This window comes from Podarcis tiliguerta (assembly GCF_965153285.1).
Source record: "Podarcis tiliguerta genome assembly, chromosome: 3".
Taxonomy (NCBI): Eukaryota; Metazoa; Chordata; class Lepidosauria; order Squamata; family Lacertidae; genus Podarcis; species Podarcis tiliguerta.
Window position 1 is genome coordinate 54820446 of NC_139536.1, and position 26408 is coordinate 54846853.

General features: G+C 40.5%; 1 protein-coding gene and 1 long non-coding RNA gene across 19 annotated transcripts in view; one reads left to right on the forward strand and one right to left on the reverse strand.

The window, feature by feature from the left end:
- The window catches only part of LOC310675051, a 101440-nt gene that overhangs the window by 62277 nt on the left and 12755 nt on the right, over positions 1–26408 (forward strand). The gene's annotated exons all lie outside the window — the stretch shown is intronic.
- Positions 1–26408, reverse strand: part of ESR1 (estrogen receptor 1) — a 204086-nt gene that overhangs the window by 45397 nt on the left and 132281 nt on the right. For all 14 annotated transcript variants that reach the window (XM_083434998.1, XM_083434996.1, XM_083434991.1 and 11 more), the window contains 2 exons: positions 17391–17507; positions 1829–2161 (listed from right to left, as the gene is read on the reverse strand). In XM_083434998.1, the coding sequence (XP_083291124.1) occupies positions 1829–2161; positions 17391–17507 (450 nt within the window). The remainder of the gene's footprint in view (positions 1–1828; positions 2162–17390; positions 17508–26408) is intronic.

The following is a 26408-nucleotide window of genomic DNA, read 5'->3' on the forward strand; positions in this document are numbered from 1 at the left end:
TTTGCACAGTTAATGGTTATAGTATCACCAGGATAATGGATATGGCCTACAGTAGCATTCCATTTTATAGGTTATGATTGATTCAGGACAGTAAAAATATAATTATCACTAACTGTACAATTTCATCCCTGTTTACTCACAAGCAAGTCTCTATGCTTGCAATCGTTATTTAGGAGTTCAACAGGACTTTCTTTTGTGTGAACATGCACACAGGTCTAAACTTGACATGATGTTTTTTGCTTCAAGCAGTTTGGAGTTACAGAGCAGATTAAGGAAAAAGCTTGCATAGTCAATGTGGAACGGGAGAATCTGCTGCACTGCAGATTCAAATTGGGTCCCTTCCTGCACCAGCCATGCACAATCAAAGGCATGTTCTCCTTGGTGCCTTGCAAGAGCTTCCTTCCCAATTTGCAAAGCAGGTAAATTGGGGTGGATATTACAATCAGGGCCAGAGTGGGGGCAAAGGGTTAAGGCTCCCTTTCGCACACCTTGGTCCCAGTCTGGCTTTGGGGGAGGGAGGGCAGCATGTCAGCTATTTAGATTTTAAATAAATGAATTCACAGTGCAACATCAAAATCACATCTAGTTTGGCCCTTGGTGACCCACAAAACCTCATGATAGATACAATTACTATTTCAGCTAAATCTCTACGTACTTTTCGTATTTTTGTTAACGATCCAGACTTTCTTCAGAAGCATGCATCATCTTTGAGAATAGTCTGTTTTTACATTTTATGCAGATGTGTTCTTAATTGTTTGATATCATGTTAATTGTAGTTTTATCATTGTTTTATTGTTCTATAAGCCATAAGGGAGTTGTATGAATTCCAACTCCCATTATTTCCAGTAAGCACAGGTGATGGAAACTGTGGTCAAAAACATCTTGAGAGTACAAGGCTGGATGAAAAAAGCTGGGGGGGGGGGAATGAAATTGTGCACAGGGATAGATCATATCTAGTTCTTGGCTAGTGGCTGAAAGCTCAGGTGTTATTTGATTATACAAGGACAGTGTTGGCCTACAGTGATAAACCAAGTGTTCCAGCCATTCCTTAGTTTTGCACATTCTGCTGCACATCAGTTGTTTAAATCAATACTTCAGGATTTGCAATATGGTACCTTTTTATAGACCTTAAATCACTTTTAGTTAAGATAGAATAGCCCAAATTTAGCCTGAAGATGTGGGAACAAACATTTCATGCTACAGTGGTGTCCTGCAAGACGAATGCCTCGCAGGACGGAAAACCCGCTAGACGAAAGGGTTTTCCGTTTTTCAATGCGCTTCGCAGGACGAATTTCTCTATGGGCTTGCTTCGCAAGACAAAAATGTCTTGCGATTTTTTTTCGCTCCCCACCCCCTTTTTCTAAGGCGCTAAGCTGCTAATAGCCTTTTAGCAGCTAATCCGCTAATCCCTTAAGCCTTTAATAGCCGCTAATAGCCGCTAAACCGCTAATAGCGCTAATCCGCTAATAGGGTTGCTTCGCAAGACGAAAAAACCGCTAGACAAAGAGACTCGCGGAACGGACTAATTTCGTCTTGCAAGGCACCACTGTACTATGAACTGCCATGATTACATATGTCATCCATGAGATCATCAAACAGAAACTGGCAACTATTTCTTTATCAAACCTTTCTGCTTATACCAGCTATAGCAATTCTAGAAAAGAACAAGTTAATGCCACTGAATGTAGTGAGATAATTGTGTGGGTGAACGGAGAAAAGAAGTAATGTTTCTCCAAACTTTCAGACACATTTGCATAAGCAGAATCTAGTCAACAGTTTGTCTTGAGGTATGAACAGCTGTTCAAACATCCTTTACTAATATTCTTACCTGGAACTCTTTTGGCCCAGTTGATCATATGCACCAGTTCTCTGTCAGCCAGGTTGGTCAACAGTGTCATCATAGAAGCTTCATTGAAAGGCCTGCCAGGGTCATATTCTGAATAGACAACAGGTGGTTCAGCCTCTAGTAAGGCACTGACCATCTGATCTGCAGTCAGGGACAGGGCTGGACTGTTCTTTTTGTTATGCTTGATCATCAAAGGACTTGGCCAGAGATTTGGGCTCCTTCTCTCGGCAACAATCCCTGAATTCTTGTTGTCTTGTTCCTCTTTTTGGCGTTTGTGCTTCATTATACGGCCTCCTCTGCGGTCCTTCCGAATTCCTAGAGGGAATATAAAAATTCAGTTAATATAATTCCCTCTTTTTTGAACACAGCACTATTCAATAGCCAGGCTGGGAATTATGCAAATGCCAATGAATCCAATTTTCTGCCCCAGGGTAAGCCATGCTATGCACTAAGCTACACTGTGAATGGATGGGAAATAATTTTTAATAGTAGTAGTATTGTTTATACATCATCATCATTATTTTCTTTATTTTATTGTCTTTTATTTTTTCCTTCTCCCTTATTTTTCTTATTTATTTATTTATTTATTTATACATACATACATACATACATACATACATACTTGAAAATCTAACAAATGAAGAGAAATGCAACAACAACAACAAAAACTCCACCAAAATTTCACCAAAAGATTCCTTTGCCTTTCATCATTCTTGAATGTAATTTGTTTTCACATTAATTGATGGAGAATAGCCAAGGAAAACTGCAGAAGAAATGTTTGGCATACTACTAGCAATGTACCAATGCGATGAAAAAGAAAAGGATAAAAAGAGCCACTGCTTGATGGAAGTTTCAAACAAACGGTCTGCCACCTGGGAAACTGTAATTACCACATAAAAGGCAAGGTGTGGGTGGACGTCTCTGTTTAAGCATTGACTTCACTCTGTACAAAACACTCTAATAATTTAATCAATCCCAAGCCAATAAAACTTGACTTAAAGGTTTCAGTTTAAATCTGACAATGAGGCTTGAAGTTTGTGGTGCTGCTTCCACCTATATCTCCTCTGGAAAAAATGTCTTCTAAGGTTGGAAAGAACTGTTCTACATTGTGAATATCTCTATGTATTGAGTGACATGTAATTGAATGAATTTAAAAAGGTTGGATTATTTCATTGCAATTTATGCACGTTGTCAACTTTCCAACTCTTCAAATAATTGTTTCCAGGTAAAGAGGTTCTGCAAATCCATACTTGCCACCTGATCCTTTATTTTAAAGACAACATGCCTGAAGAAGCCTATCATCAGAAACAGCAAAACTTGTGGCAAAACTTTACCATCTGACAAATCTAACTAGCAAACTAATAGGGACAACACAATCAGAAGCTTCTTGAATTCTGCCACATGGCTCACAATTAATATGATACTGGTTTGGTCTATGAAAACAGAATAGGCAAGCATATGAATGAAGGGCAAGAACTTTCACATAGTTATTTGCCTTGTAAATTGTTTGTATCCTGCATTATGTCAGTTACTAATTGCATGTGTCTTTACTCTGAAGAATCATGTGATTGTTTAAAAACAAAGTGCAGATGTGCATGTCTGACTTCTTGCTTATGTGTTTAAACATTTGTGGGCTATCTTAGAACTCCAAGAAGCTAAAATACTGTACAACTTTTATAGATTTGTCATGGCTATTGGCCTAGCCAACTAAGCTATTTCTTGTATGAATGAGCTCCATGAGCCAGAGCAAAATGTCAGGTTTGAAGGTTCCCTAGCTCCCCGTCCCCTCTTCTTGCACGGTCAGGATAACTTTTGTTGTGTTTTACTTTCACTTTCAAAGGATCTCATCTTAACATTATGTATGAACCCGAGATCCTGGTTTACAACAAGCACTGGTTAGTTTCTAAACAAACCAACTTCAAACCATGGATGATGAAGGTGTCTTTTAAAACTAATCATTGCTTGATGAAAAGCTGGCCAAGTAGTAGACTAGAGGCGAGAGAAGGGAACGTGTGAGCCTGACACTTTGCTCAGGCTCGTGGAATCACATCAATAGAGCATTAAACCATGATTTAACATTTAAATGGACAAAGCTGTTCTGCACACAAAAGGATGGACTTATGGGCAATCTTCTCTTTTGAACTGAGTTAGAAAGCCTGCATATGCAGAACCTGATGCTATTATGAGGTTCTGAACTCTGGGGCCAATTCTCTCCAATGCCAATTTATTCATCTAATCAGTGGTGCAGCTAGAGTCAATGGAGCCACAGGCAGAAAGAGGCAGATGGTGGTGGCAGTGACAAGAAGCCTAGTGTCAGCACCTGGGTGGGGTGGGCATGGCAAGGCCCATCAAGGCTGGCTCTTGACTGCCACAGCATCCTTGAAACTTGGTGTGAAACTCCATGTGCATGTATCAGCCTGTATTTTGGGAACCAGCATCTAATTACTCATCTCTGACAAGAAAACCAACTATTCCTTACAGTATAAATGTCTTTGGCGCATTTATCTCCCAGTATATTCTTCCAAACAACAAGTTGCAAATACTTATCCACTTGATAGAAATTTTCTCAAGACAGCTATGGGCACTAGAACTGAGAATTTAAAAAAGATTAATTTTATGCATTCTGTCTTTCTTACATCAGCAGCTAGAAATGTTCTGACCTACAGAGACAAAGGTTTTTTTAAACCTGTAGATGCATCACTGCTCATAAGAGATTTATAGGTTTTTTTCTTACTAGTTCTTATCCCATAGAAGGAGAAGAAACAAAGAGAGATCATTATTAATTCTCTTGAACAAAAAGGGAGTAAATGCACTTTTCTCTTTGGGGGGAAAGAACCTTGAATGCCTCCATTTTTTTCTGCTTATCAAATTTTATCATGAGTACCCGGTACAAAAAAAAAGGAATATAACATGAGCAGCAGACAAGACACAAATTCCTAAAGGGGGGGGGGTCTACTAGGCTAGCATTTGAATGATTCACTTTTGGAGCTAAGTGTTAACCACAGCCTAAAAGCTATGTTAGAACTTAGCTGACTATGAAGCTAGAAGGTTCATATATGACTCCTATACAAAAACAGAGCGCTGGAATTCAAAATACAATAAAAAACAAAAGAAAAACCAGAAAATGAACTGAATCGATTCAGAATTATTCAAAACTCACAAACAATACATTATTTGTTTCCTGTAAGTAGATACAAATTTTAACTACTACAATAAAAATGTTACCAAAGCTCATCACAAAAAATAAAAAGTCTAAAATAAAAATAAATAAATGTTATAGATGGTAATTTTGCTACTCTTAAAATATTTAAATCTTCATCTTCTGTGATTAAAGCTATTGGATGAATGGCACAGAAGCAACTATTTGCCCAGTGTAAAACAAATGCTTTGCTTTAAAAGCTTGGCTAGAGTTGGGGAAGAAGTCACACTCCAGATGTTGTGGGACTACAATTCCCATCACCCCTGATTATTATTCATCTACAAAAACAACAGCAGCATGCCATTTGTGCTACCCCCTTCCTCCAATCATATCCTTTGCTCATTGGGTTTGTTCCATTTTAGTTTCCATTCAAGCCAACAGCGTTCTGTGTTCTGCAACAAGGCAACTGTAGAACTGATATAACAACCTGAGCTTTGTTACAGCAGAAGCCATACCTAGCCAAAACCATTCACATTTAAAGTTAAATCACCTGCTCTCAAGCAAAACCAAACCAAACCAAAAAAAATACCAAGTACCCACTAAAATGCACTCAATTGAAGATGGGCCTTAAAAGAGAAAATTGCCTCACTGAAAAGAAAAAATAAATACGGAAATGGAGACAGGGACAATAACAAAAAAAAGTGAGTTCTTTTTGAACAGATAGAAAAGATGCCTCCAGGGATCATATTCTACATGTAGGTAGTACTACTCGTGCAACCAGGACCAGAATTTCTGAGCACAGGTCCAAAATACGCAATGCTTGTCTAGACGCCCCGTTAGTCCAGCATTTCCAGCAAGAGGCTCACATTGAAAATGACCTGAGTTTTTTCATTCTGTGGACTTTTAAAAAGCTACCCTTTAGATCTGTTGATGTACGAAGAGCCTTGTTACAAAAAGAGTACAAATTAATATTTCAATTAGGAATCTTGTTTCCAAAAGGTTTGAATACCGAATTTGACCTTGGATGTTATATATAAATTAATTTTTGTGCCTTTGTTTGTTTAGCAGTAACAGAGAAGCGTTACTGTACCTTTAACAATGTACAAATGTGATGATTGATTCCATGCACCTGAAATGTATTTAAATGTTTGTTACCATATTCACTGTGACTGTGAGCATTTCGTATGATCTTCTGTCTTGCGAGAACCGTGTTGAGTGATTAAGTAAGACACAACATAAGATGGTATTGCATATATTTTATGGTCTTTCATTTATTGTAACAGGAATGCCATTTTGTATTATTTAGCACTATTGACTAATGAAGCTTGCTGCGAAACCTGGATAATATGCAGACAACAGGTCTCTGTTTGGTCCTATTTGACTATTTGTACCATTTTCACCATGGAAGTAGTGAGGAGTTGTTTTCCTGCAACCGCGCATACATATATTGCTTAGCGCTTCCAGCAAATGACTATTTGAAGAACGCTTTCTCGCTACCGCTCCTACATATGTGTGGGCTGCCAGTGTGGTGTAGTGGTTAAGAGCGGTAGTCTCGTAATCTGGGGAACCGGGTTCGATTCCCCGCTCCTCCACATGCAGCTGCTGGGTGACCTTGGGCTAGTCACACTTCTCTGAAGTCTCTCAGCCCCACTCACCTCACAGAGTGTTTGTTGTGGGGGAGGAAGGGAAAGGAGAATGTTAGCCGCTTTGAGACTCCTTAAAGGGAGTGAAAGGCGGGATATCAAATCCAAACTCTTCTTCTTCTACATATGTGGCTTTGTGCATCCAGTGAATGGCTATTTGAAGAACATTTTGTTTGCTCCAGCTGTGTAATGTAATACTTACTGCATAAAGAGAGAGACATTAGTTCATTCTATGTTTATGAGTATCTCCAGACTTGGTTATGCAGACTGCACTTTAGTTTGCTTATTGTTTAGTAGGTTTATGAGGTTATATACCTATTCTAGTAAAATTGACCAGTTTTTGGTGTTGTTGGTTTGTTGTATAATAATTGTCATTACACCTGATACTTTTTGTGTATACATCATATTCCTAGCACCATTAGCCCATGAAAAATCATATTTAGTGGATGCAAGAGCAGCCTAATTTTGAATATGTAGAAATGAATGATAACAAGGAAGGGAATCTGCCCTTTTATGCTGTGTAAGGCAACCTGCGTACTGACCATGCTACATAAATAAATAATAAAAGTTTCTGAAGACTATACATCTGTATTTATCAGAAACTTTCCAAGTATCTTTATTATATAAATGATGGTGCCAAAAAAGAAAAGGGCCATTTGAAGAAAATAACATCTGTATAAAGCCATGAGAAGACAAGGGTGAATCAAGATGTGACCAGCTGCCACTTTTTCTCTTATACTAAGAGCAGAGATAGGTGTGGGGAAGACATCTTCTATTACACGTTTCCGTCTAACATTTAGCAGACAGCTGCAGGACTCAAAGAAAAGATCCTTTCAGACAGCTATCTTGTTCAAGTGAAAATTTTCACTCGATAGATTTTTCAAGTGACAGGCATTTACCACATGCTGAAAAATCCAAAATTATTTAATTCCTGCTTCATTACTATTATTTATTGAATTTACACCCTGCCTTTCCTCCTGATGGAGTCCAGGGTGGGAAACACATACACAATTTAAAAACAAATACAAGCAAAATATGGCTAAAACATGAGACTTTTTGGTGAAGGACAGGTAGTCACTCAATAAATGAATTATGGAATGAATGAATGAATGAATGAATGACATTATTTTAGTGGGTCACTTTATCTTATAGACTTGTGAGGGCTTTGATAAATGACAGAGGCCTAATATAGGCAGCAAGTGGAAATAAATTCATGTGGAAATCCATCACAGAGTTGCTCAGTCATCTGTATTACTTACAGTGCTGTGGTGCTATATCTTCTTCCCTGCCACACAATGTGTAGCAAAGGCATGCAGCCAGTCCCAGGTTCTGTCCTTGGCATCTCCTGGCAGGGCTGTAATACACTCTTGTATGAAACCCCGGAAGAGCTCCTGCCAGTCAGTGTAGAGGCAATAAATAATCTTCCTTATTTCTATGCTCACTTTTTTTTATCATAAAGTCATAGAATTATAGAGTTGGAAAGGACCCTGAGGGGAAATCTAGTCCAACTCCCTGCAATGCAGGAATCTCAACCGAGTGCCTGAGCCTGGCAGCAACACAAAAACAATTCCCTCAGATTCAGTTGAAGTTGTTGGCATTGGGAAGGTTAAAAGGAACACGAGGAGTGGGAGAATCATGCTTAGTTCTATTATCAAGGCACCCCTCAGATCAGGAAAGCCCTCTGAGGTGGTATTATGCAGGGGTGCCTGGAAGCAGTGGACAAGAACTCTGAAAAACTCATTGCGTGGCAAGGCCTCGAACCCTCCCCCTATGTTGGAATAAGGACACTTGACACCAAAATTTTGGTTAATGGGCTGAGCTGAAAAGGTCACAACTTTATTGGTTACAGAATGTGAGTGGTATTGGCTTAGGCACTAGAACCGAACCAACTATATCTGACTCCTGCCCGCCTGCAGGAAGTCTCAGAAGGGTTAACCACCAGTAGGGGGAGCCCTGTGATGTAAATCAACTAGGAACTCCCCCAGGGTCACTGACAGGAGTCGTGCCATGGCCCTAGCCCCCACCTGGGCTTTGGATGGGTCCACGCCCCGCAGATTCCTTGAAATAGGAATACCCTTGAAATAGGAGGAGTAGGTGATGGTCACTACCTCCCTTCACCTCCAACCGAATACTCCAATGCCTAACCGCCAAACCTTACAAAGTTGTGACAATTTGCTACAAGGTAGGCAAGAAAACCAAATGGCTGGTACCAATTTGTCAAGTGGAAACAATTCCTACCAGGCCCCTTCAACAGGCGACCAACCAAGGTCCATAGCAAGGTCAAAGGATTAAGAGCCTAATCTTAGGGAGGGAGGGAGAACTGCGCGAGCAAGAACCAGAGAAAAGGAGCAAGTTCCCGCATGCGGGCAGTTTAAATGCTGTGTGCCATGCCCCCTGGCCAACTGGACTGGTCAGCCTAGGGTGCAGGGGGGGACTCCCTAAGACGCGGGGGCTAGCTACATGGGGCAGGATCATGTCCAGCCCGCAACTCCATTTCCCCGGGGAAGGGAAATGGCTTTTTAGTTCTGAAAGCAGCTTACAATGTGACAGCATTGAGTTCTGCTTCCAATAGGCACCCTTTTAGTATAGTCCCAGACCCTCCTGCATCATAGCATCTGCCCTTGACTAATGGAAGCCCCCCACCCCCCAGCTGAAGAGGGGCCAAGCAAAGAATGGGTTTTACTGAGACCTACTAAAAGTAATGGACCTAACATAAACATGTTGATTGATTTCAATGGATCTACTAACAATAAAACTTAAGAGGAACCCAGTGTTTGTGGACAGTGTTCTTATACAGTTTAGTCACTAGGTGGCACAAAACTTACTTGGCTCTAAGTGGAATCTGGAATTTCCATTGGCTGTACTGTTCTTGCAGATGTTCTGAGTTATAGTCCCTCCCATATTTAATATATCTACACAAAGGTCTGGTCTCGACAAATCTTATATTGTAGAATAAGGCAACATAATGTATTACCAACACCTCAAATTACACGTTTCAATTATTGCCTGCATAGAGTAATCTAATATTTGTTTCAAAATAAATACTTGGAGGGGGGGGGGAGCAAGCCAGGTTGGCTGGCACAAAAACGACCATGTACCTGTAGCCCTACTCCCCAAACATCTAGTAACAAACCTAATGGGGAAATCCAAAGTGAGATTCACAATCTGTTACGCATGCACTTGTCTGGATTCTAGGTGGTGCAGAACACAAGTACTTTCTTGCAAAAATGTAAGATATTTTCTTGCTATCCTCTATATATGTCAAGTGGACAAATATATAAGTCATGGGGGAGGGGAATATAAAAATTACCAACTGCAGCCTTCTAAAAGAATCTTTCAGCCATCAATTTGATCTCAAATTGTCTGGTCTGGCACAAGCCAGTCAATGTGACGCAGGCTTATAAATCAACTTTCCATTGTGCTGTTTAGAGCATAAAGCACACAAGGAAACCATTTTTAAGAAGCCTCAATCTTAAATTTCCCTCCCTCCAGCTGTGTTTGTGCATTGATCCAAATATTGCTACTCGATGTGTGTTTGTGCCTGAAGTGGAATATTTTGGCTGAGGCACCATGGGATATATCTTTTTTCCCTCGAAAACTATTTCCCAAAACTACCATGCCCTCTATACTACCTAAAATATCAGGTAGCACAATATGTATTTTCATTTTTGTTCATGTTTGACATGGATGGGACTGAAGACAATATAGGTTACAGAAGGCAACATGCACAGTACTGTTTCCTGTGTATGCTAAATGGGATGACTACCTGTCACTCACACTTCACAAATTGATAAATTTTGCTATTCTGTGTTCTGAAGGGCACTGGACATATGCTACCTTTGTTCTGCACATGTAATCCTCTGTAGAAGCCACCTGCAGGATTAAAACAAGAGCCAATCTACAAGTGTCTATGCTAGGTCAGTCAAAGTAGTAGTGGTAGTAGTAGTAGTGATAATAATGATGATGATAATAATACTAGTAGTAGTAATAATACTTTTATTAATACTCTACCCATCTGGCTGGGATTCCCAGTGGGAGGTGGAAGGCAGCAAGCAAACATGCCACAACACAATGGAATAAATGTTTGTTTTTTTTCCAGTAGCCGCCCACAGTGCACTTTATGTGAAAGTTATTGTGAGGGATTTGGCCCAAGAGATAATAAATGTCAGCATTCAATCTTTTATATTACAGTTATGGGGCAGGAAAGTGTTGGCACTGGCAAGCTCCAATGCCAGTTTTATACCCATGCAATGTAGTGTGCTACAGCAGTACATTTTGAGAAAACTATTACTGAAGTTATTAATGCAGTATTTCAGCTGCAACTACTACTTCTTCCTTTGCAGTGCAATTCCATCATGTCTACTCTGGCACAAGTCACATTGGGTTCAATGGTACTTACACAATTGTCAGTGTGTGTTTAGGATTCCAGCCTTTGTGAAACTGTGTCCTAAAACTCACATCTACCAGTACAACCCTATGTATAGGTCTACTCAGTATAGGTACCAATCCTATAACCAGGTTCCAATATAATATAAACCCTGGGATACAGCCCCATTTATCTCAATGGATATACAGGATCACACTGTCAATAAAATATAAATTTGGAAAAACTGAGTCCAATTAATAACTTTAACAAAGTCATCCTTAATTAATTTAGATGAGCTTATTTTACTAGCTTTATTTAATTTGCGATGAGGTTTTCATGAATTTTATGCTTGCCTTCTAGCATCTCTTTTTTTCCCTTTTCTTTCTTTTTGGAGTTAATTTCTGCTGCTACTTTAAACTGCTGGGATTTTAAAATAATTAGAACAATTATTTAATTATTTAATTTATGACTAATATGCATATTTTCTTTCTGTTGTAGTTCAAATATACTTTTAAAATACAGTGGTACCTTGGGTTAAGTACTTAATTTGTTCCAGAGATCCGTTCTTAACCTGAAACTGTTCTTAACCTGAAGCACCACTTTAGCTAATGGGGCCTCCTGCTGCTGCCGCGCCGCCAGAGCCCGATTTCTGTTCTTATCCTGAAGCACTACTTCTGGGTTAGCGGAGTGTGTAACCTGAAGCGTATAGAATACATAAAAATCTTTGCTATGGGTTTATACAGTGGTACCTCGGGTTACATATGCTTCAGGTTACATACACTTCAGGTTACAGACTCCGCTAACCCAGAAATAGTACCTGGGGGTTAAGAACTTTGCTTCAGGATAAGAACAGAAATCGGGCAGCAGCAGCAGGAGGCCCCATTAGCTAAAGTGGTGTTTCAGGTTAAGAACGGACCTCTGAAACGAATTAAGTACGTAACCAGAGGTACCACTGTATATTTTTGGGCAAAATTATAGCAACATGTTAGGGACGCAGGTGGCGCTGTGGGTACAACCTCAATGCCTAGGACTTGCCAAATGTATGGTCAGCAGTTCAAATCCCCGCGGCGGGGTGAGCTCCCGTCTTCCGGTCCCAGCAGACAGCGCTGGCTCCCGGCCTCTTAAGTGAGATGAGCGCACAACCCTAGAGTCGGACACGACTGGCCCATACGGGCAGGGGTACCTTTACCTTTACCTTTACCTTATAGCGACATGTTAGAATCATATAATCGCAGTACTGGAAGGTCAATTAGTCCAACCCCCTGCAATGCAGGAATCTTTTTGCCCAAGATGGTGCTCAAACCCACAACCTTGAGATGAAGAGACATTTTTTTCTTCATTTATCTCCTGGTTTAGAAGCTGATTTATCTCATTCTAAAGCCTGCCTTTCCTAATCTAAATTGTCGTTATTATTGTCATTATTAATAATTTTGGAAGGTCTGGGCCAATACTGCACATTTGATTAACTCATAGGCCCTTTTGAGCATAATCTTCTGTGCAAGTGGCATACAAAGAAGCAGGTGACAATGTAACAGGCAATGCATATGGAGGGCCCTCAGTCTAAAAGGGTAGTCTAAATGTTTACACAACACTAATAGAATTATTTAATTTATTTTCAAGAGAACATTTTATTTTATTCTTATTGTCGCATCACATAGCTTGGTGTGGCGTTTTAAGCTATTTACCTGCCGAGGTCTGCACCACTTTCTAAATTGGCGAGATAAAAGATAATTGTTTAATCAGCATACAAACATTTCTCCTGAACCTAGCAGCCTCCTGAAGGAGCAAAGAGATTAAGCAGAATGAGTGGCAACAGTTATGAGATCCGCTGTCTCCCGGGAGCCTGCAATGTAAGGCTAATTCACCTATCTAGACTCAACCTGAGTGAATAAACACAACCCTTCTATGTTGCTAGCCACTCTTACAAACCGCCCAGCATCTATCTAGAGCTCTCCTACATTATGTGCTCTGAAATGTATGCCTGAAGGCAGATTCCAGTTACTGCTGCAGAGCTGCATTATTGCTTAGCACCTCCATTTTACTGTGCCCTCACTACTAATAGCAGACCATCCAGGACAACAACAACAAAAATCTGTCAAAATTTGTTAAGGTTTGCTTCTAAAGCTGTGGAGCTCATTGTCATGAACTGGTAGAACGATGGGGAAGAGGATCCTGGCGAAGGGTAGCTGGGATTGGGACACACTGAGGCGAGCAGGGGGTGGGGAAGGAAGTACTCACAGGGTGATGGAGGATGGCGAGGGGACAAAGGTCAATGCACAGGAACCAGAGCAGCAGGACCCACCACCAGTGCCAGAGAGGCCCCTGTCTCCATGAACATGGTGGGCCCTGAGGTGCAGGGAGCAGCAAGAGTGGCACTCTAGGAGGCTGAGGCAGGCAAGGGCCCACAGCCCAGCTCCTGAGCCCAGGTGGGGCTTGCTAGCTCTGGGAGGAAGGATGTGATTCCTCAGCTGGAGTAGGCTTGGAAGAGGTGAGGGTCACATGCCTCATCAAGCCCAGATGCTGCGATCAGCATGCAAAATATAAAAGGGAATAAAATTGGGTGTCTTTTTAAAAATTTAAAAACCCTGCCAAACTTTTAAACTCTGGTATTTGTGGTTGCAACAAACTTCTTAAAAACTAGCACCTTTTTTTGCCCCCCTCCCCCCCACGGCAATGCCCTTGGGATGACAATGATAAAACTGATGAAAATGTAAATAGGGGAGGTGCATAACTAGGCATTGTGAGTGCAGGGACAAAGGATAACAATTCAGAGACCAAAGTATCACAGGTGAAAACTCTTGTTAGTCATGTTTCTATTCCTCAGAAAGAAAAGGCAGAAAAACAGCAAGAAATTAATTCATAATTTGTGAACTATGGTCCTTATTCAGAAGTGAAGGCACAAAACAAAACTGATGCTGAGTAGCAGAATTCTTGGACGAGAATCAGCTGCTTATCAAGACTAGAGAAAACTAATCTTTCAAGGATCACTTTACAAGGCTCTGCTAAAGGCCGTGAAACAACACACACACGCTATATGACTCATCACATACTTTAACAAATCAAAATAGCACTTTCTCTTTACTTCCTTGTACTAGAGATTAAATGTCACTATTTGTTCCTGCCAATGTTAACTGGAATTGCCCATGTGGCATAATCTTATTTCAAGCAATACTGTACAGTGGTACCTTGGTTTACAACCATAATCTGTTCCGGAGGTCCGTTTGTAAACCAAAACAGGTTGTAACCCAAGGCACATTTTCGCCAATGGGGCCTCCAAAAAAATTTTGTTCATAATCCCCCAAAAAATGGGTTATAAAAAAAAAAGGTTGCAAACCAGGACACGCACTTCCAGGTTTGTAATCCAAAATGTATGCAAACCAAGGTGCCACTGTATTTGAAATTTACATGTTGCCAAAAATTATGAGATCCCAACAGGATATGAAAAAGGATTTTCTGTTTGTGATGATTTGTTCAATGATGGAACATAAATGGATATGTTCTATTTGTGTAGAAACATAAATATAAGAATACATTGTTTGCCAGAAACTGTGTGCTACTCCCCCCTCCAACCCATCACAATCAAGCATATCTTTTTTGCCTGCACAGATCTGTTTTTTCCTGGCTAACCGGGAGGAACATCCCTTGATCTATCTTTCTTTTTTCTTGGAACAATGCAAGAAGAGCAGAAGTGACTATTCCAATCTACCACTAGGTTCCTCATCGGCTTCCCTTAGAGCACCTTATTGCTGCTTATTTGAATTTTGTGATTTACATTTTTATTTGTAAGCCACCTTCCCTAGAAAGGTGGGATATATGTGTTGGGGGGGGGATGAAATTAACTCCTGTTGAACAACCACTTTGAAGATGGGTTGGCTATTTGACTGCACAATGTCACCCAGTGGACATCAGCAGGTGAGCAACTTCAGTGTCTCCTTCATGCACAAGTATGCGCTTCATGTACAAGACATAAGGGTGCTCAATTTATTTTGGAAGTTAAGGTGTAAAAAGACTGCGACGAAAGAATAATCCATTACATGCCAGCATCTGCTTGCCTCTTGCTGCCCAATACATATTGTTGAACATGGTTGTCCTTGTTATATCGCTGCTTTGCACATATACTACATTCACAAATCCCAAGTGAGCCTTCATATCCAAGAAGCATGGTCTCTCTGCAATGTTATAAGATGAACAGAAGAACTGGACTATCCATCTGGGCAATCTTTATAATAGCACTGAGGTATGGCCCTTCCAAATCTCTTTTAATACCTAACAAATGTTGAGCTAGTCTGCTCTTCTGATTTGAAAAGAGTAGCTTGAGTCAAGCAGGGTGAGGACAGCAATGACATAATTAGGAGCAGAAAGGATAGGTGTGATTTATCATCCAGCTGCATATTTGGTGTGTGTTAGGTGTAAATAGCACTTCTGGTGTAGTAATAGGATACAGGCAATATTATGATGTATGTTTAAACAACCAGCACACTCTTTGTATTTACAGAGCATGAAAAGACTTCTGAACTATAAGTATTTTGGCAGTGTCCTTTTAGTTAATTGGTTCTTTAAATACACAAGTACTAATAACTGTACATTTTTACGTTGGTACAGGACAGTTTGTTTTGAAAATATTATAGACATCCACTTCAGATACAAAACAAATAGTTTCCTACAGCTTGAGTATTTTTCTTCCTCATTCACCAAGTACTATTTTTAGTAGAGTATAACGTTGCATTCAAGATAATTGCAAGGCAAATTAGAATTCTTGGAATGATTCCAGATGATGCATTAAAAAATTATTTCCTCTTTGGTTCTGAGAATTCCTTTAATAATCATCTGCTTTTCCTTTGGCGTATATTAAATTGTCATCAGAGTATAATTGAAAACAAGCGGCAAGATCAAGAGAAGGTCCGATATGTCAGTAAACTGTTCTGAAGTAGAACAGAGGGGAGTAAAATTCTTCACATTTGCATCAATATAATCATTATGAAGCAAGGTGGTAGAGCTTTAGAAATAGTGGGTCACCCTCTACTGCACTCCTCACCCCCCCCCCCCCAGTTATGATGGCTCTGTGTGATGTTTTGCTATTAGGTGCATCCTTTTAGGGGGAAATGTTACAAAAATACAAAAAATATAATACTGTGAAATAGAAGCAAGGAAAGGCTAAGGCTAAGTAAGGCTTACTTAATTTATGTAGTTTATATATTGACCAATTAAGTACTAACCTATTTATTAACAGCACCTAGAATGGTACTAGCCAGAACCTGGAAAACCTTGCCTTGCAATTAATGAATATTGATCACTCGTATAATATAGTCTGGCATCCAGCCATAATGGAAAAGTTGTTGCAAATATATATATAATTTTTACTGTGTGATATTTTATTAAATATGCAAATGAAACAACATATGGATGAGAAATACCTACAACATATATTGCAATATGTTGCAGATAAGCAGGTACTACTCATTAGCTCATTCCTGTGTTTTCCAAGTTGATTGATTGAAAAAATCAGTGAACTGGTTTACTGTAATCACCTCATTATGTACTGTAAAATAATGTGCTTAGTATTTTACTCCCCTAATGACCCATTTTTTGTCAGAACGGACATGTTGCAGCTCAGCAGTTGATTATTCAATCAACTCAATTGTTTCTGAACACAAACAAATTTCCATTCAATACAAGTAGGCAGCTGCTATGTGCCACAGTTCAACTAAAATTCAAAGGATTGTATGAACTGGCCAGAAGTCCATACTAATTTCCATTACATTCATGACTATTCTTTTAAAACTGCTTTTGATCAAGAACACTTGTCCATCTAAAAGTGGATTGAAGCCTTCAGTACAGAATTGCGGAATAAATTTAGTTCCAATCACATTTCAATATAAAACTTCCTATTTTGCTCTTCCTGAAACAATGCACAAACTCTAAATTTTGTGATGCAGATCCGCCACCCCCCATGTGTATTTTAAGGGGGCAAATGCATATTAATTCATATATTAGTGAAAATAACACAAAAACATGCATTGCTATTAGGAATAGTCATTGAAAAATAAGTACATTAGGTAAGATTGCATAAGAATGTGTATACTAGAAGAAATGTACACTAACATGCTAATTAATTGTTGTGATTACTTTTTTTAAGTGCAAACTTAAAATTGAGAAACTAAGATTTGTCTGCTTCTTGCACTTCAGTTCCTGTCTAGGATATTACAGGATAACATAAAATTCATTAGTAGTCTTGACCATGATTTATAGAAGTAAATGAATTCTAAAAACCTAGTCCTTTGTTTTCTCTTTAAAACTTCAATTTCATAAAATTAATTGCCACTCTCCTTAAGAACTGTGTATTACACAATGGAGATGAATTAATTAAGAAACATTTGTACATGGTTGGATACATACCACCTTTCATCATTCCAACTTCATAACATTTTCGGAGCCTACAAGCCTGGCAACTTTTCCTCCTGTTCTTGTCAATAGTGCACTGGTTAGTAGCAGGACACATGTAATCATTGTGACCTGTAAAAATCATAGGGAAATGACATTAAAGTGACAATTTTCACAGGTACCGCTAAAACACAATGCTTTCATAAGCTTCTATAATGTTTTACTTTACATTTCTTGCTGATTGGTTGGCATGAGGGACATTACCTTTTCAATGGAGGCCCCACATTTCTCTCCCCACAGAAGACCTTATCGTTGCTTTGAAGTTGAAAACATTTCTATTTAAAAAAACCCAGTCTATGTTTAATTAATTTGTCGTGCTGGAAAAACATTTAACTGCGGCGGACAGTATTCTGTATCAAATTGTGCTGGGGAGAAATGAAACTGCTGCTGATTTTTATATTTGAAATCTTATTTTACAGTAGTGCTGTCTTTTGAGTTTTTATATATTTTTATATTTTTCTGTAAGGTGGCGTGTCCTGAAAGGCAAAGTAGATATGCATCAGATAAATACATAAAATAAACTCCTGTCACTTGCTCTTGACCTACTTCTTGATCTGACAAAGGAGTATAGCTTTCATCATGTGTATACTGGATGTGTACTAGTGTTCCCTTGAGAATTTTGTATTTCCTATTGGAAATAAAAACAAAAATCCTATGGTACTGAAGCCTTGATGTGGATTGAAAATACAGAGCTGATCCTAGCCAGTCCTCCTTCTACACACAGCTAAACAGGACAAGGTACAGCACACAATGAAACAATTTTATGACAGAACTGTTTGTTCTTCATTCAGGTCACGGATCTGAAAGTGAGCTTGTTGGAGGCCTTGGTCTCATCAGACCTAGTCCTCTATCATTCATTATATGTTAGCAAAGGTAAAGTGTGTTTTTTTTTAAGAAGCTACTATCAGATTATACCACGAACAAGTCTGTTGACTTGTACTAAATAAACAAAATAAATAAAATTCCTCCTCTTAAGCAGAAGACACTATGTAATTTAGTGACAGACCACGTAACACCTAAAAAAAGTATTGTTCAGAATTAAAATTTATTTTATTTATAAACTGGTCACCTAAGGAATTAGAAATGTCTTGACATTTTACTTCTTCAGTCTGTAGTGTAACAAAATATATTAACTACATTAGAGTCCATAGAAAATAAAGACTATGTATTCTGTGTTTCTCATACTTACAGTAGACAGCTGAAACCAATGGGTCTATTTTGAGTGTGACTTAGTTGATTATCACCTACTGTTTTAGTAACATTGGATGATATCCTATGACTTTGCTGCAACTTAAATCCATTAATTTCAGTGGGTCTACTCTGAGCATGACTTTATGTGGTATAATTAATTTAAAATTGCAGCAGTCACTCAATTTCACTACCAATTCATAAGCCACATACTATCATAAACAAAGTTTGGGGAGCAATTCTAGAGTCCCCACGTGGAGGAATCTGTGGGTTTTCCTCTTGTAGCCACACAGGTTAAACACGCTACAGAAGCATCAGAGGAACAATGGACTAAATGAGGCAGCAAAATAATACACTTGTCGCTTGAGGCACACACACCCCCAGCCCAAATCACTGCCACTCCCTCCACTCGCCACCCTGCTTCCCACATGGCGACACCCCAGGAACAGAAAAGTGAAAAGGAGGCCAGAGAGGGGCAGTTGCTTCAGGAAGCAGATCCAGGCCCAAGGAGCACACCACAGCCGCCTCCTGCTCTGCCCTACGGCCACCACTGCCACTGCAATCAGTGCGGGATGCAGTGGAGGAGGGTGGCACGAGGCACCCTCCTCAGGTTTAAATCTGCTACCGGAGGCAACTTCCTCATCTCACTTGGCCCTGATCTCTGGTACTTTTACCTATATAATTGTTTACAGTAAGAATGTCACAGATTACTACTCCAGTTATTATATAATACTTATTCTTCCTAACAGATATATTTATTTATTGGATTTACATACCAACTTTTTGCCAAGGCACCCAAGGCAGTTGAAAAATTTTAAAATAAGAATTACCAATCATAAAACAGGGACACGGGTGGCGCTGTGGGTTAAACCACAGAGCCTAGGGCCTGCCGATCAGAAGGTCAGCGGACCGAATCTCCGCAATCGAAGCTCCCGTTGCTCGGTCCCTGCTCCTGCCAACCTAGCAGTTCGAAAGCATGAAGTGAAAGTAGATAAATAGGTACCACTCCGGCGGGAAGGTAAACAGCGTTTCCGTGCGCTGCTCTGGTTCGCCACAAGTGGCTTAGTCATGCTGGCCACATGACCCGGAAGCTGTATGCCGGCTCCCTCGGCCAATAAAACGAGATGAGCGCCGCAACCCCAGAGTTGGCCACGACTGGACCTAATGGTCAGGGGTCCCTTTACCTTTAATCATAAAACACCTAAAACCCAGGGACTGGAGTCACATCCTCTGCAACACACATGCTTCTACTCACTTTCATAAAGTAACAACCACTGTATAGATTAGGAAATGTCAGAGTATGTCTAAAGCACTTTTTCTCATAATCAGAATGTCCTGTGTACATGAAACGAATAGAATAAAACTTTATTTGCATAGCCAACAGGCCATAGCATCAAAGGACAAACACCAACAGAAGTACATTACAAATATAATTAAAATCTTGTGACCTATTAAAACCCTAGGTAAATTAATAATCTCAGTACTTAAAACTTGGCAGTAATAAAATAATAGTAATAAAATAATAGTAATAAAACATAATGATAATAATCATAAAAACCCAGGCGAGGAATCCGGGTGACCACGCTGATATCATTCAGATACCAGCTCTCAATCTCATTGCTCTCTCGATAAAATTGGCAACCTTCTCTGTTGTCAAGCTGTTCTGATCGGCTAGAAGTGAGCACAATTTGGCTTCGCAAGAGCGGCCGGGGATGGCCGATAGGAGCGGCGTGATGGTCTCGTCCCTGAGATCTTTATATAGGGAGCAAGACAAGAGAACGTGTGACGCCGTCTCTACGTAGCCAGCTCCACAGGGGCAGAGCCGATTCTCAAATGGGATTTTTTGATATCTACCTTCGAGAACGGCTGACGGTAACATATTTAGTCTGGCCAGTGTAAAGGCCCGCCTAAGTTTTGGAATGGTTAAGGTAGACAAATAAGGTGCCCGAAAATCAAAATGGGAGGGGGGCAGATAAGCGTACCAGGCACTAAATTTCTTAATATAGGCCAGATTATTCTGCTGCTCAATATCCTTCAAGCGCTGTTCGATAATGGTTTTTGCCTTGGGGAGACCCACTTTCAGGAGATGCTGTGCTTGTAGGCCACATGTAAGTAGTTTTTGATGCACTGCTTTGGACCACCGACTTCTATGAGCGTCTCGTGCTACTAGAGGTAATAGTCCGGATGGGTTTAAATTTAAACGAAGCCAATAGTTGAATGTTCTTATCCAGGTCCGGGTCTCGACGGAGAGGAGGCCGGTCTCCAGCCGTAGGGCCGCATTTGGTACGCATGATGGAACGGCTAGAATCTGTCTTAGGAATTTAGACTGGACCGTTTCGAGTGTGCGGCAATGATTTCCTGTCCAGATTTGGGCCCCGTAGAGTAGTTGTGCCAAGGGTTTTCCTTGAAAGACATCCAAAGCTGCTGGGATATGTCTGCCCCCCTTCGTAAAGTAAAAGCGAGACAGTATTTTGACGCTCTGAGATGCTTTTTCCCTAGCATATTTATGGTGGGCCTCCCAGGCCCCTGTTGACTGGAAAACTACTCCGAGGTATTTGAAAATTTTGACCTGTTCTATTGGCTGATTGTCCATCTCCCATCTGTGATGTCTGTGTCTCCTAGCGAAGACCATGACTTTAGTTTTTTGGTGATTAACTACCAATTGATCTCTCCTGCAGTAAGCTGAGAATTCTCTTAGTAGCCTTTTGAGGCCTACTTTAGTTCGTGATAAGAGAACCGCATCGTCCGCATAGAGGAGCATTGAAATTGATTTTTCGGCCAGTTTGGGGGCATGGAACTCTGGGGATGTTAGGTGTTTGACCATGTCATTGATATATAAGTTAAATAAGGCTGGGGCTAGAATGCAACCCTGCTTGACTCCTTTGGTGGCTGGTACAGGGCCAATTAGTTGCCCATTTACTGAGGCTCTTACATATAACTTGGAGTCTTTGTATAGGCTTTTTATCAGGAATAGTAATCTTTTGTCAATGTTGGTAGCATTGAGTTTCGCCCAGAGTTTGATTCGTGAAATCGAGTCAAAGGCCGCCTTTAGGTCAATAAATGCTGCGTATAGAATCCCACGTGTTTTGTTGACATATTTGTCAATGAGATGTGCTAGTACGAAGCAATGGTCTATTGTTGTTCTGCCCTGTCTGAAGCCGGCTTGCTCCTCTGCCAGAACTGCCTCAGTTTCCATCCAGTCGATTAGTTTAATGTGGAGGTGTTTGGCGTACAATTTGCTGGGAATGGGGAGGAGGCTGATGGGTCTGTAGCTCGCTGGATCTGCCATAGGACCCTTTTTATAGATTGGGATGATTACTGCCTCTGTCCAGCAACCAGGGATTATGCCTGTTGAATCAATGTATGTAAATATTGACGCCATTATGGGAGCCCACCAACTGGTATTGTTCTTCAGGAGCTCTGCTGGAATGTAGTCTATGCCCGGGGCTTTGTTGTTTTTCAGTTGGGCAATTAGTTTCCCCACCTCCTCTATGGAGACAGGAGGCCAATATGGTAAATTCTCAGAGTAGGCACTTGGATCGTTGTGCTGAGCTTTGTCATCATAGAAGAGGGTTTGGAAATATTTCATCCACTCCTGGGGTTCTACAGTGCATGTGGGACCAATCTGTTCTTGGCCCAGGATCCCCCTAATGGTACGCCAGAAGGAGGTTGAGTCTTTGTCATTCGAGGCCTTCACTAGTCTACACCAGGCCATTCTCTCGGCTTTTTGTTTTTTTACCTTTAATAGCTGTTTGTAATTTCGTCTTAAGTAGATGTAGGCCGTAAATAGCGAGGGTGCTCCGGTGTTTCTGTAATTCCGATAGGTTGATCTCAGACGTTTCCTTGCTTGTCTGCACTCCGAATCAAACCAACTCTCTTGATCCTTTGCCCGCTTTGTAACAGAGTTAAGTATCTCAGTTGTTAGGAAGGTCTTTAGTCTTGCTAATAGCTCGTTGAACGAGTCCATGGCCTTTGCCCCGGTATTGGCTAATACAATGGCTGAGTAGATGGTCTTCACGTCTTCCGAATGGAGGAGGTGAGTTAACTCTGTATTAAGCATGGGGGACCATTTAATGCTTCTGGGGGCCAATGATCCCAGGTTAACGATGGGGGTGTAGTAAAGGTTAGCCGTGGGTTTGTTAAACGATGGGCCATTGAGCGCTAAAGTTAGTGGGAGGTGGTCGCTTTCGGTGTTATGTCCCACTTGAAACGTCGATACAGAATTATAGGCGAATCTTGATATCAGAATATAGTCTATCACACTTCCTCCCATCTTTGAAAGATAGGTATACTCCCCTGGGTGGTCCTCTTCCCTACTACCGTTTAATATCATCAGCTCCCTTCTTTTTGCGACCTGGGCTAGGCATAGCCCCGAGAAATTACATTTATTATCTTTGGAAAGTCGTGAGACGCATTCTTCGGTTGGGCTTTCAGGGTCCTGCATCTGATTATATTGGCTGTAAAGGTTGTCATCATCAGTTCCCATACGGGCGTTGAAATCCCCCCCGATTATGATCGGTGTAGAAGGGTAGGAAGTTTCTATGGACTCTAAGAATGCCTCTAACTCTGCCCAGTTAGCTTTCACTATAGATTTTTTTTGGCAGGGGGGCAGGTAGACATTGACCACTACCAGTGCATCTCTCTTGATTTTGAGTAGGACTGCCGTGGCTAGTGAATTGCAGTTTGGGAGGGCTTTTAAGGAATGTTCAAGCTCTGTGGAGATGAGACTAGCTAAACCTCCACTAGGCCTACCTCCCCTCACAGATGGAGTAGCAAGTAGGGAGTGGCAAGAATACCCATTGAACAAAATGGGGTCGCTGTACCAGGTCTCCTGCAGGAGGATGATATCAAATCGCTTAAGAAACATCGCAAATTGTTGATTGTTTTTCTTGGCGCGCCATCCTGCAATGTTCCAGGACAGCAGCTTTAATTCTCTGTCCCTCCATGGTGTAGATTTGTTGGGTCCACAGAGTCCAGTGACCCCTTTACATCTAAAAAAACACTCCCATTAAGTTTGTCAATAGGCATCTGCTGCATAGGGGAGTGATTATCCATAGCTCCCGGGGACTTAAGGGGGTGGTTTGGGCTTGGGGGAGTAGCTATTTCATTTGGGGAGAGTTTAAGATAGTTGAACCAGGTACTCGGAGATGTGACAGTCTGTTTTAGTTTTGCCTTACCATACACCAGCGGGGGCTGCGATTGGTCTTCTGAATCTTGTGTACATGAAACTCTAGATTACAGAAATAAATCCCACTGGTCACAATAAAACCTCATTTCCACATAAAGGACTTAGAGCTATCATATGTCTAGTCTTATGTCCAGCATCAGATTTGTTATACAATTCTGCAGGATGTCAAAGACACAAATACAAGACCTTAAATGTGATTGAACAGAACAGGATAGCTGAGACAGATTGATTTGAGATGAGAAGTCGTAGTAATCAAAGCACAGCTACAAACGAAAGGAAAGCTCCTGACTTTAAGCTAAAGCTTTATTCTATGTGACCAGTAAATATATTCTGCTGCTCATACTGGCCAAAAGCTATTACAGTGGTATCTCGGGTTAAGAACTTAATTCATTCTGGAAGTCCGTTCTTAACCTGAAACTGTTCTTAACCTGAAGCACCACTTTAGCTAATGGGGCCTCCCTCTGCCACTGCGCCTCCAGAGCACAATTTCTGTTCTCATCCTGAAGCAAAGTTCTTAACCCGAGGTACTATTTCTGGGTTAGCGGAGTTTGTAACCTGAAGCATCAGTAACCTGAAGTACCACTGTACATGGCTTTGTTGTATGAAGTTTTTTCTTTAAGTATTAAGTTTAATTAAACTTAAGATTAATTAAACTTAATTGCCATTGCTAAATAAGAGACACAGTAGACAAAATGTACAACCAAACATCCACGCAGTAGTAAGCTCTTCTGAATTCAATGGGGTTTACTTCCAGTGAAGTGGGTTAGGATTAAAGATTAAGTGAATACTCATTAACAACTAGCTTTGGGCAGTTTACTCAAAACTCAAAATAATAAAATACTAATAGTAAGTATTTACTATTTATGGAGATGAGTGGGGACACCACCCCCCCTTAAATCAAAAGCAAAACAAAAAAGTTTCTATCAAAATAAATATGGAACAAAGTCACAATAAAGAGCAATACTGTAAGTATTTTATCTTATGAAAAGCAGAACATGTCCAGGTTAACACTGTATGAGTGAAGGTTGTACACCACCCAAAATTGACAAGCAAATGATACTGACCAGAGCTATGGCTTATATAAATAATTTTAAATAATTTGGTGTGCCTAAAGTTAAGTAGAAACATCACCTTGCCAACAAAGGTCTGTATAGTAAAAGCTATGGTTTCCCCAGTAGTGATGTATGGAAGTGAGAGCTGGACCATAAAGAAGGCTGATCGCCGAAGAATTGATGCTTTTGAATTATGGTGCTGGAGGAGACTCTTGAGAGTCCCATGGACTGCAAGAAGATCAAACGCATCCATTCTGAAGGAAATCAGCCCTGAGTGCTCACTGGAAGGACAGATCGTGAAGCTGAGGCTCCAATACTTCGGCCACCTCATGAGAAGAGAAGACTCCCTGGAAAAGACCCTGATGTTGGGAAAGATGGAGGCACAAGGAGAAGGGGACGACAGAGGACGAGATGGTTAGACAGTGTTCTCGAAGCTACAAACATGAGTCTGACCAAACTGCGGGTGGCAGTGGAAGACAGGAGTGCCTGGCGTGCTCTGGTCCATGGGGTCACAAAGAGTCGGACACGACTAAACAACAACAAAAGTTGACATACCAAGCATATTTACTCAGAAGTAAGTCCCACTGAGCTCAAGGGGACTCACTGTGCAGTAAGCGTGTGTTTAGAATTACAGACCTAGTGCATTTGTATCTCAGTAGATAAGTCTTGGCAATTGTGACAAAGCTGACTTCAATCACTCTTCTAAGCCTTACTCTCCATTTACATCCTATCTGGAGGCTGGGCAAGTCTATTATCACATGGTCACAACAATTTAATAATTGCCTTGCTGGATCAGCCGAAGTAGTCAAATGTATATTGCCTCCTGCAATGGAGTTTCAGTGCAAGTATCAAAGATAATCTTGACTGATTGGACTATCTTTCATGAATGTGTCTACTACCTGTTTAAAGGCACCAAAACTAGTAGTTCTCTCTACTACATTGTCTCTAAAATGAGGGTGGGGGCTGTCCTATCCATATGAAATTTGTCATTTCTGATGCCAGGGGCGGCTGGAAGGAAGTAGAAAGCATTTCATTCCATGTATATGAAATACACCATATGTATTCATGCTTCTCGCAAGACAACACATTTTGGAAGAAATACATAGGAAACCAGACGGTTATTTTCATCTGCCAACCATTAGAAAGTCCTCATTTCTAAGTGGATTTCATGAAGTAATGAAACAAGATATAATCCGGGGATCTCATCAACAATACACCATCTAAGATTCAGTTTCAAAAGGGAATTCTACATTTTCAGTTCATTCTGAGGGTTTTTTGTTTTTGCTACAATGAGTCCATCTCACATGTGTTTTTATTGTAATTTATTTCACATATGTTTTCATCTGTTATGACATGTTGTATTCCTAGTTCCATCAATAGAATCCACTGTCTCCTAACACTCATGAGTCTCCAGTTATTTTGACTGTGGTGCTATGAGCTTAGAGGGGTGGGAAGGAAGGAAGCAAGATCCTTCTAACCCCTGGATCCAGCAAGTGTTGAAATATAAGCCAGTCGAGCTTCCTGTGTTGAGGTGATAGCCTGGGT